This window comes from Phaethon lepturus, unplaced genomic scaffold (genome assembly GCF_000687285.1).
Source record: "Phaethon lepturus isolate BGI_N335 unplaced genomic scaffold, ASM68728v1 scaffold35505, whole genome shotgun sequence".
Classification (NCBI taxonomy): domain Eukaryota; kingdom Metazoa; phylum Chordata; class Aves; order Phaethontiformes; family Phaethontidae; genus Phaethon; species Phaethon lepturus.
In genome coordinates this window covers 1-9991 of record NW_010541860.1, presented here as the reverse complement: position 1 = coordinate 9991, position 9991 = coordinate 1, and the positions used below count along the sequence as shown (strand labels likewise).

Sequence of the window (9991 nt, the reverse complement as noted above, 5' to 3'; positions counted from 1 at the left end):
CACGTGCGACAGCTGGCCGAGAACAGTGGAGATGACGTTGTGAAGGCCATCTGTGCGCAATGGCTCTCAGTGCACCAGCCCAAAATGAGAAATCGGCTTCCGCAGGGCACTAGGAAGTAACAAGTAGTTGACATTCACCATCATACAGAAGGGGAAGGCTTCACAAGAGCTTAAAGGTGCGTGGTTCAGCAATCTCTTGGTAAAATGAAAGACTCTTGACTGATATTTGGCAAATGGATGCTGCTAATGTGCCTCTGGTGAAGGGAAGGGAACTAAATTACAAGTGCCAGTCCTATATTTTGACAAAGAAGTCACTACCTCAGGGTGTTTTTGGATATCTTTTTGATGGGGTGGGGGGTGGGGCAGTTTCAAACTGAACAAGCAAGAATATAGGTGTATGGAAGGGAGCACTTCTGTTTCTGGTTTGGGGGGTTTGCTGTTGGTCTTTTGGTTGATTTTCTTTTTTTTTTCTTTTTTGAAAGGCACTGAACTTTATTGTATGTTTTTTATTTTTCATCCAGAAAACTTATATTGAGAGGACAGAAAAATCTCATCAACTCAGTGTAGCCTAGAGTACAAAATTTTTTGTGATTGTGGGTTTCCTGTAAACTTTTTCAAGATTGGGGAGATCTTCTTTTACAAAGACTGAAATGTAGAGATTTTTTTAAAGTCTCTAATACAAACTATTGTTACTCTTCTTTTTTCTTTTTCTTGCCCCAACAATGTGCCCAATTTCTGTAGCTCACTTGAAAAGGTTGGAACTGATTCTTCATGGCAGGTTTCTCCTTACCAGTCACACTGTCTGATGTGTGCCGTACATATGGCACTTGAGCCCTTACTAGATGGATGAAGTTATAAAGGGCATATCCTGTAAGGGGAGCACAAAGGGAAAATAATCCTTTAAAATAATTGAAAAATCACATAGCTCTTTCTTTGCTATGGTAATACCCAATAAATTGTTGCAGTGCAGCTTTATCACCGAAACAGTTGCCAGTAAACTTCCACAGTTTTTCATCGGGTGTAGCAGACAATATGGATAGAGCAAGCTGTGGTAAAATTCAACAGGTGCTCTCTATCCCTGTCACACAGGGCTTTGCTTCTTACCAGAATAATCTGTCCCTGTCAGGTACAGTAGAACACCAGACTACATTTTTATTAACTGGACATACTGTATAGACTATATTGACAGGCTTTACTCTGGAAGTGTTTGGTTAACTCAGTTTTATGAAAAAGCAGGAATCTTTGTGTAATGGCTGTGTCCAGGGATGCTGAAAAACGCAGCTGCAACCATGACTGAGATATGAGAAACAGGCAGAAGAAAAGTAGGCAGTAGTAGAACCTTCAAATAGAAACAGAACAAAACATGGCACTCTCCAAGAGTTTGTGTTTGCTGTTTACATGTATTTCAGTATAAGAGGTAGGAAAACTAGTTCACTTTTTTTGTTAAAAAGTTTAGTTGTTTACTTCAAAAGAAACAGGTTTTCTGAAGTGATATAACTGTAAATAGTTTTAGTACATAGAATAATTGAAACTGTCAAATAAGAGTTTTGCACTGTCCCCAAGCTCACTGTAGTGACAGAACAGACTTCCGTGGTGTTGGAAAGGATTTGGTCCATCTCCTTTAGTGTTTCATGAGCAGCACCCCATTGACACAAACCCTTCTCTTTGAGGTGCCCTGCTCACTAGAGCAGGGCTAGACATGTCTTAGACCTAAGCAGTCAGAAATGACCACATTTAGCTTTCAGAGTCTCCTGATCACAGATTTGCATTATCTCATTAGTGTGCAGTACTAATGAAAGCTCCTTTTATTTTCTTGATCAGACTGACCTAGCTTGCCATCAGATTACAGCCATTAAGCTAATCCTAAAACGTGACACTTATCCATGTCTTCAGTCATTTCCAAATCTCTAATTATGGGGAGGAGGTTTTACTGTTCATAGGTATCCAGATCTGCATTGCTGTAATACCTACTTTCCTGCTTGAGTTCCTTCAGCTGTATAGAGCACAGAGAGTGGAGTTTGCTGTGCAGACTAGTCAGTTCTGTACCTGCCTTTCTTCCTGACCTCTTTGCACTGTACCTTATGCACTTTATATAGTGTTTGTTTCATTTGATGTTCTTAACCTGGAATCATAGGGATATTCCTCTTACCAGCAGAACTGGAATTTTGATCCTGACTAACTGCCTCATGTCACAAATAGTGCAATTATCAAGGGGCTTTGAATTTTTGAGCATCAAAAAGGGATTGAATGCTGCCAGTTAAAAACTCCTCTATTAATTGACCAAGATTTGTTTACAATAAAAAAAATAATAAAGTATTATGACTGTTAATGTATCTTCTGATTGTTTTTTTATCTCAGCACAGCTGGGGCTCTCTTTCTAGGTCTGTATTTTGCTTTTGGCTATGCTTAGCAGAATAATTAGGGAGGAGAATTGTTCTGTCATGCAAAATCTCTCTGCTATCGTGTCCTCAACATTTAGATCAATTGGAGTATCACATTTTTAGAAGCCCTCCCCGTAGCTAGCTAGCTCAGCCTCATACATATACTGTCACAGACCAGTAATCCTCCTTAGAGAGCACTGCAAGTTAATCTAACTCTCCCTTATAAGCCTCCCTTTGAGACAGCTAAATCAGCTTTAGTTCCCTCATTTTACACATCAATCTAGTAGAATATATAAATGACTTGCCCAAGGTAAAGAAGAGTATGTGTGTATCTGTCTTAAAGAAGATTTAACATAAGAGTATTGACCTGCAAGGGCAAAATACTTCAGCCTAGAGCCCCTTCCTGCTTTTTTAAAGTGGTTTCTATTGTTCCTGAAAGCCACTTTCAAGATCACAGAATCACACACAGAGAAAGCAGGCCAAGCCTGCAATGCTAGGTGGTGTTCTACTGCTATGTTGTGGTTGTGGATTTAGCTTCATGTTCAAGATGAAGCAGAAATAAAGAGGGAGGAAAAAAGGTAGAGCAACAAGGAGAAAGACAAAGGAACTTTAAAATGTTACCCAAACTGAGTTCTCTACATTAGTAAAGCAGGTGCAGATAACAGCAACACCAAGTAAACCGATTCAACATTTCTGAAGGAAGATACGGTCTCCTGTTGTAAAAGGAAAATGCCTTTATTTAGTACTGCTCAGAGGTAGCACAAGACTGATCTGCATAAGATAGCATCCAGGCAGAAATAATTAATCATAAAATTAGCATTTGTTTCCCCAAACTGGCAGTTGGTCACAGAAGTCCAAAAACTTCCAGGTTTTTTTTCAGAGCAGAAGATAATCATATGAGCTGTGGCACTTGTTTTCTAACTGCTTAACTCTTTCAGAAATAATCTCTGATTATGGATCACGCTCTAGCAATTTGCACCAAAGTCACACTAGAGTTCCAAGGGAGCAGTCCCATTACTACATGGATTGACCTAGCTTCCTTTTGGCAGTGCAGGCTCTATGGTACTGCAAGGTCAGGCTGGCAGCCTTGGCCAGCCAAGGCCAGGAGCTGCTGGGCAGACAAACATAAGGATTTCTGTGCGAGTCTTACTTTCTTGTCCTGTAGGTAACTTGACCGTAATATCAAGGTAGCCCTGACCTCTGCTTCAGCTATTTAGCACTAGGTAGTTTGCTGTCATTTAAAGCTAAAGTCTCAGCTGAAGCTGTTTAATGTTTTTAACATAGTTGAGATGTTCTTTATTCACTCTGCTCTTTTCTACGTTCTGAAGTCATTTAAAGTGCAGCTGGGGTGTTTCCTGTGACACCTTTTACACCATCTTTGCTCAACACTTCACAAGAGAGATGTTAAATTTTTTTTATTGCAGCACTCCTGCAGCTTTTAACCTCACAGTCACCTGCACTGAGACCTGGGTTCTCAAATGATATACCAACCCTCAGTTAACTTATGCAATCGATGGGCATTTGAGGCCAAGATACTTCAGTGGCTAGGGTCCAGCTTCTTACAGAGAATATGGAGAAAAATAATTGATTCCACTTAAACATTTTACCTAATGCTTGGCACAAACAGGCCAGTACCTGTTTCTGTGTGCTTGAGAGCATTTGTATTGCATGAAGTCTAATATCCTAAAGTACTTTCACTCTGCCACATCAAATAGTAGGAACTGAAAATAACCTCACAGATTTAAAGTTTTTTTTTCTAACAGTAATAGTAAAGAGGTAGGACTTCAAACTTACAAAGTAATTAATTCTTTGTTACTTCATAATCTAAACCTAAGACTGCAACCTCCATTTCTATTCTAAAGCCAGGGAACAATAGCCTCTGGCTGTTGTGTGAGATACCAAGCAAAGGTTGCTCCCTGCATCGGTGCTCTAATTCTCCAGCTAGGAGGGTGGGACTGGTTACTTACAAGTCTCAATCCTTAAGTGTAATATTCCAGAAATTCACATTAGATTGTGTCCCTAGAGCCATCATTAGGGCAGCTGAAGTATCAGCATTCTTGTCTTGAGGTCTCTCAGCAGTGCCCTTCCCAGAAGTACCTACTTGAGGTCTGCGCTGCTCAGTCCCACTGGATGCCGAGGAGCTCACAGCTCACGCTCCAGAGCTTCTTTGCTGTCTCATCATCCCGACCCCGAGGAGATACGTATGCTGGCTGGCAATCACTGTAGGAGGAACATCTTTTTGATTTAAAAAATAAAGAGCTCCATCTGCATTAGCACACAGAATAAGGGAGATGCTTTCTATCATCTTAACTTCAAGACCAATTGAAGAAGGGTGGGAGGCTGTCCAGCAAATGAGCAAGGGTTGGTGCTAAGCCACCTTGAGAAAGCTTTCTTTACAACCAGCTAGGGAAGAGTATCTCCCAATGGCACCAAGAACTGGCAAGCAAGTCTAGCTCTATCTGTTGTCTCAACTGTTAAAGAAGCCTATATATGTTCTATTACATACTCTTCAGTGTACATTCTCAATAATACCACTAAAAAGGGCTATAAACACTAACCAAACTTCTTCAGGAGCTCCTTTTCTAGCAATCACTACAAAAAAGCCCTCAAACAGCCCTTCATTCTAAACTATCCCACCCTATTCATCCTGCTATATTGCCGTTGCATGAAAGGCAAAGCTGCCCCAGAATAGTAACACTGTAATAACTATGTACAGTTATCCCCTTTTCCATTATCCTCTGAACTGTGGCTCCTTCTCAGCTACTGCAATCAGACAGCACTCTGTGTAGAATAGACATCATGTGTTCTTGTCTCTAATGCTAGATGCAGCAATAACGTGGCAGTGTAAGAGAACAGAGGAAATTGCATCCAGATTAAGGTCTCTACCCAGCCTAGCATTTTTAGAGCTCCAAGCAAACAGTCTCTGATGTTCCTGAAATTACTCTGGTGGACTCCACTAGTCTTGCTGTGGCATGCAAATTCTTTTCTTAAGGTCTGTACTCACGCTTTATATTCTATTGCCTGAAAAGCAGAAAGGATTTTAGGCTAGTCCAATGTAAGTTGTGAATTACTGTTGAAGCTATTCATTTCCTACCAAATCCAAAACTCCTTTCTTTTATGAGTTTAAAATCCACCGAAGAGGTTTTCTGTACTTCAGTACATAAATGCTCCATTTATATCCTGGGACAGACAGTCATCCAGGGAAGATTAAGACATCTATTTATATATTCAAGTCTGATTAAGATGGTACAAACTCCCAAGTGAAGATCAGACAAAGTCATTACAGAGACTAATCTGATCACATATCACAAGAGGAAAGCTCTGCAAAGACACAAAGGCTCCAACAGTATCCATGTGAAAAAGGAATAAAAAAAAACCCACAAACAAATTTTCCTGTTCTTTTCCCAAAAAAACGGTATTGTTACACTGCTCTACACCTGGTGGGAAGCTGACAGACACATCCGCATGAATCTGTTCAAATGGCAGGCTTCAAATCTAGGATGATGATTATGAACGTGGAACTGCTGTGGGCTTTAGTTTTGGTGAGGGGAAAAGGCATGACTATGCAGGGTCCTGGAGTAAGTCAAAGAAGTCAAGAAACAACAGGGTTTCTAGTGGGAGCTACAAAAGACCATTTGCAGGACAGAGTGATAAGTGCACCAGCTGGTGGGTCTGTCACACTGGACAATCAAGTTATTTTGTCACACGCCAGTCCTGAAAATCTCACCTCCTAGCTCTGCAGCACCACCAGTCCCCCCAGCTCCCTGGAGGCACACGCCCCTTCTGCTCCAGTGGGGTAGATGACTACAAAGAGAACCAAAGTGGTCTTCCCAGGACTGACTCAAGTGACCTCATTAACAAAACAGCTCTACTAAAAAGTGATTTGCCCAAGTCTCAGGCAGATCAGGATTACAGCTCTGAGCATGTGACAGCCATTCCTGCATTTTTATTACAGTGATATTACTAGCACTAAAGGACCTGCTATTGTGTGAAGTGTTGCATAGGTCAGGGCTTTCTTCTAACATGATATCCACTGCAACAGACCTGGAAGGGATAATGCTCTAGTATTTGTCACCCACAGTCTTACAGCCAGCCTCCTACCCAGTCCCTTTTTAATAAAGAATGACAGAAGTCTCATTTGCCCAGTCAACAAGGTTGCCTTCCACAGTATATCACTCCCTCAGCTTGCACCCACCTGAAATACTGTCCTGTCACAGAGTCTAGCTCCTCTGCTACTGCACAGTAGATACTGGTCTGAGCTCCCTCCCAAGGTGTCTTCAAGAAGAATGAGAATATCTTCCACAGCCATGTCATTGCAAATGAGTGCCGGACCAACTCAGAATGGACAGAACCAGGATGGAGAGCGTTTGCTGTGACTTTAGTGCCTATGGCAAAAGAAAGTAGTCCAGGACAAATCTGCTTGCATCAAACTGCCTTTAAAAAAAAAGGGTAATATACTCCTCAATCCTACCTGTAGGTAGTCTACAACTTAAAGGAGGAGTCTAGGCATGGATACAGGTAGAGTAAGTGAAGTTCTCTGTAGTTAACTGCTTGCTGGAGCACCCCCCACTCCCTTCCAAACTGCAGTCACTACATGCCTTCTGCAAAGCAATGTGCTAGAGGGCCTGGGTGCTAAAAAAGCAGCAGTTTCCATCAGGCTTTTAAGAACACCAGCTTCTTTTGATTTACTGTAATAGTAATTTCCTACACAAGACACTGCTGCTGTTTTAGTAAAATAAATGCTAATTAAGTTTATGAAAAGGACTGAATGACACAACTGTGACAGATGTTGTGACTTAAGAGGTACTGTCTAGTCCAATGCTTCTGTTCTACAGGTCATCAGCATTTAAGGCAGCTGAGGATGCATTAGCTTTTCTATTGGAGACTGCAATTGTAGTTCAGCTCCTTCTGTTTTTTCAGCTTCCACTCACATATCACAATTGTCTGTGTGGATGCAGCTAGTTTTTGACAAGCACCAAAGAAAAATGAAATACATTCAACTGTGCCAAGCTACTAAACTCCTCTGCCCTGTTGTAAAGAAAATTAGTGTTTTAAGTCTCCCAGTTCCACAGACAAGAGATATTTTCTTCCTGCAAAGAGCTGTCAGTGACCCTTGCCTCAAACCATTTCATTTCTGCATAGCCAAATTCCAGACCTTTCTGCAACCCACTTTCCTCATCCCTGGTGCTCAAAAGCCAGGCGGAAAAACACTCTGCTCTCCTCTGGGACTTGCCTTGCAGCCGCCTTGCCAGCTCCCGGGTGAAGAGCACATTAGCCAATTTGCTGTGACAGTAGGCGAGGCCACGATTGTAGCTCTTCTCACCATGGAGATCATGGAAGCGGATTCGGCCTCCGTGATGAGCCAGTGAGGACACGTTCACTATGCGGGCTGGGGCAGACTGCTTCAGACGCTCCAGCAATAGAAAGGTCAAGAGAAAATGACCTGAGGGTGAGAGGAAATATCATCCTTCTCTGAAGCATTCCCTTGCTGGAATTTCAAAGTACTTAGAGCATATTCCTTAACATGATATATCTTACTGCTGCCTTCATTTCAAGTTCAGGGAAAAGAAGACCCTCTCCCGAATCAACAGCTAAACATTTTGGAGGCAATTACGTTCCGCTCCTCAGTTTCAAAAAGCTGGAGCTGTCATACATTTCAAATGTCCCAGGTAACATATACAGATACTTAAACTGGGTCCATGATAAGAAAATACATTGCATTGCATCTCCAGAACTCTAACTCTGGCTTTCCATCCTTCCCCAAAAAGGATGAGGAAGAGAAAATCTGAAAGCAGGATTTTCCTCTGGGATTTTGCCACAAATATGGGATGCAAATGTGACTCCACTGGCCTTACCAAGATGATTGACTCCCAGGTGCATCTCAAAGCCATCAGCAGTCTTGGAGTAAGGGCATAACATTACCCCAGCATTATTAATGAGAATATGGAGTTCCTTCTCCTCTGCAAGAAACAACAGACATCCTTAAACAGGGAAACGGACACCAAAGACAGACAAGAAGGTGGCACAAGTCATCCAGAAAAATCCACGCCTGTCTGAGTTGCAGCCACATCGCCTCAATAAAATAAGGGTAAGTCTCCTACCACAAACTAGCTCATGGCCTCTGACAAGCCCCTGCTGTGAACCACAGTACCCAACGTGGTACAGAGATACACAGCTCAGGGATTTGCCATTTGCTAGAAGAGCCGACAGCAGTCCTTGGTAAAATATTCTCACTGAAAAGAAGGATCTAGAGACTGTACCTGCTAAAAATTTCTCAGCAAACTCCCGGATGGACTTCGTATCAGCCAAGTCCAGTTTTTTCACAATGACTTGCTGGTTCCCTGTCTCAGCTCGGATTTCACTGGCTGCAGCTTCTGCCTTCGCTATGTCTCTGCAAGCAACAATCACCCTCGCACCTGCAAGGCGGGGAAAAAAGCAGGAACAGAAGCTGAGATCACTGGAGCACGCTGGATAATCAGGGCTATGACAAGCACGCTGACTACGCACAGTGCTTACAAACAACGTATTCTTTCTTTAGGGATTTGGCATCAGGCAGGGGAGCAGCTGGGAGGGACAAAGCCTTTCCTACTATGTTGTTAGCTCCGATCCAGACCAAAGCTGTTTTCAGACCAGGAAAATGCACATCTGAAGCGCCTTGGACCAGGTTCTCCCAGGTCAGGAGTGTGTATCACAACACTGGTATGATAGGGTTATACCTGCCCCTATAAAGGGAACGTTAAGCCAGGAGCACATGAAGATACTTGGGTATCTTGCTTGCTAGAGCAATTTCTAAATGGATTGTGAACAGGTAGTTTAATCTTCTCACCAGTTACCCAAGAAGCCTTTAAACCAAATTAGCTTGAAACATGAATAACTAAAGCACACTGCAGTGGATCAATGGCATTTCCCAGCTTCATCCAAGCAAAACCTAGTGATACCAGGAACTTCCCCAGTCGTCTCAGAAGAGTTGCAGTGCAAAACATTTTCATGTCACAAGGCACATTCTTGGAGTTCAAGCAACAAAACCACTTGAGGAGCTGGGGACTTGCACCTCAGTGGTTAACAGCCTTTGCAAGAGCAATGCTTGAGCTCGTACAAAATAACTTTAGAATCCAATTCACTTAAATGTAAGTGTAAAATACTCCTCCCTTAGACACAGAAAAGGGGCTTACTGACACACGGGCACAGGGATGCCTGCTGCCGAGGGCCGGTGACTTGCCTCTTTGTGCGAGGTCTCTGGCGGTCTCCTTCCCGATGCCCGTGTTGGCTCCTGTGATTATCACCACCTTCCCCTCCAGCTTAGCTGTCGACTTACACCGTCCTCCACTGACATACCTCCTGCAAGAGAGGGCGGCAGCAGTCACGGGGCGAGGTCCGGCAGCTGCCTCCCTCCCTAGGGGGCTCGGGCCCGCGCTGAGCGTCCCGGTTTCGCCCCACCGTTTTTCCCGGGCGGGTTAGCCGTTGCGCTCAGGGCGCCGGAGGAGTCACGGGCGTCGTTACCTGAAGCGGTTGACCACGATCGTGTCGTGATCGGGCCACCGTGAACTTGCCCTCCAACCTCTCCCCCTCCCCCGCTTTACAAACACCGGCGAGGTCCGGCCTGAGGCCAG

The 9991-nt window shown here is 43.3% G+C and overlaps 1 protein-coding gene across 1 annotated transcript; it reads right to left on the bottom strand.

The window, feature by feature from the left end:
* Nucleotides 1–4307: 4307 nt before the first annotated feature.
* Nucleotides 4308–9774, bottom strand: LOC104621391 (retinol dehydrogenase 12-like; the record flags this gene model as incomplete). Its single annotated transcript, XM_010287858.1, has 6 exons — nucleotides 4308–4601; nucleotides 6577–6766; nucleotides 7615–7824; nucleotides 8237–8341; nucleotides 8642–8797; nucleotides 9601–9774. Coding segments are annotated over 6 exons (938 nt in total), but the record flags the coding sequence as incomplete, so codon positions are not given.
* Nucleotides 9775–9991: the final 217 nt, after the last annotated feature.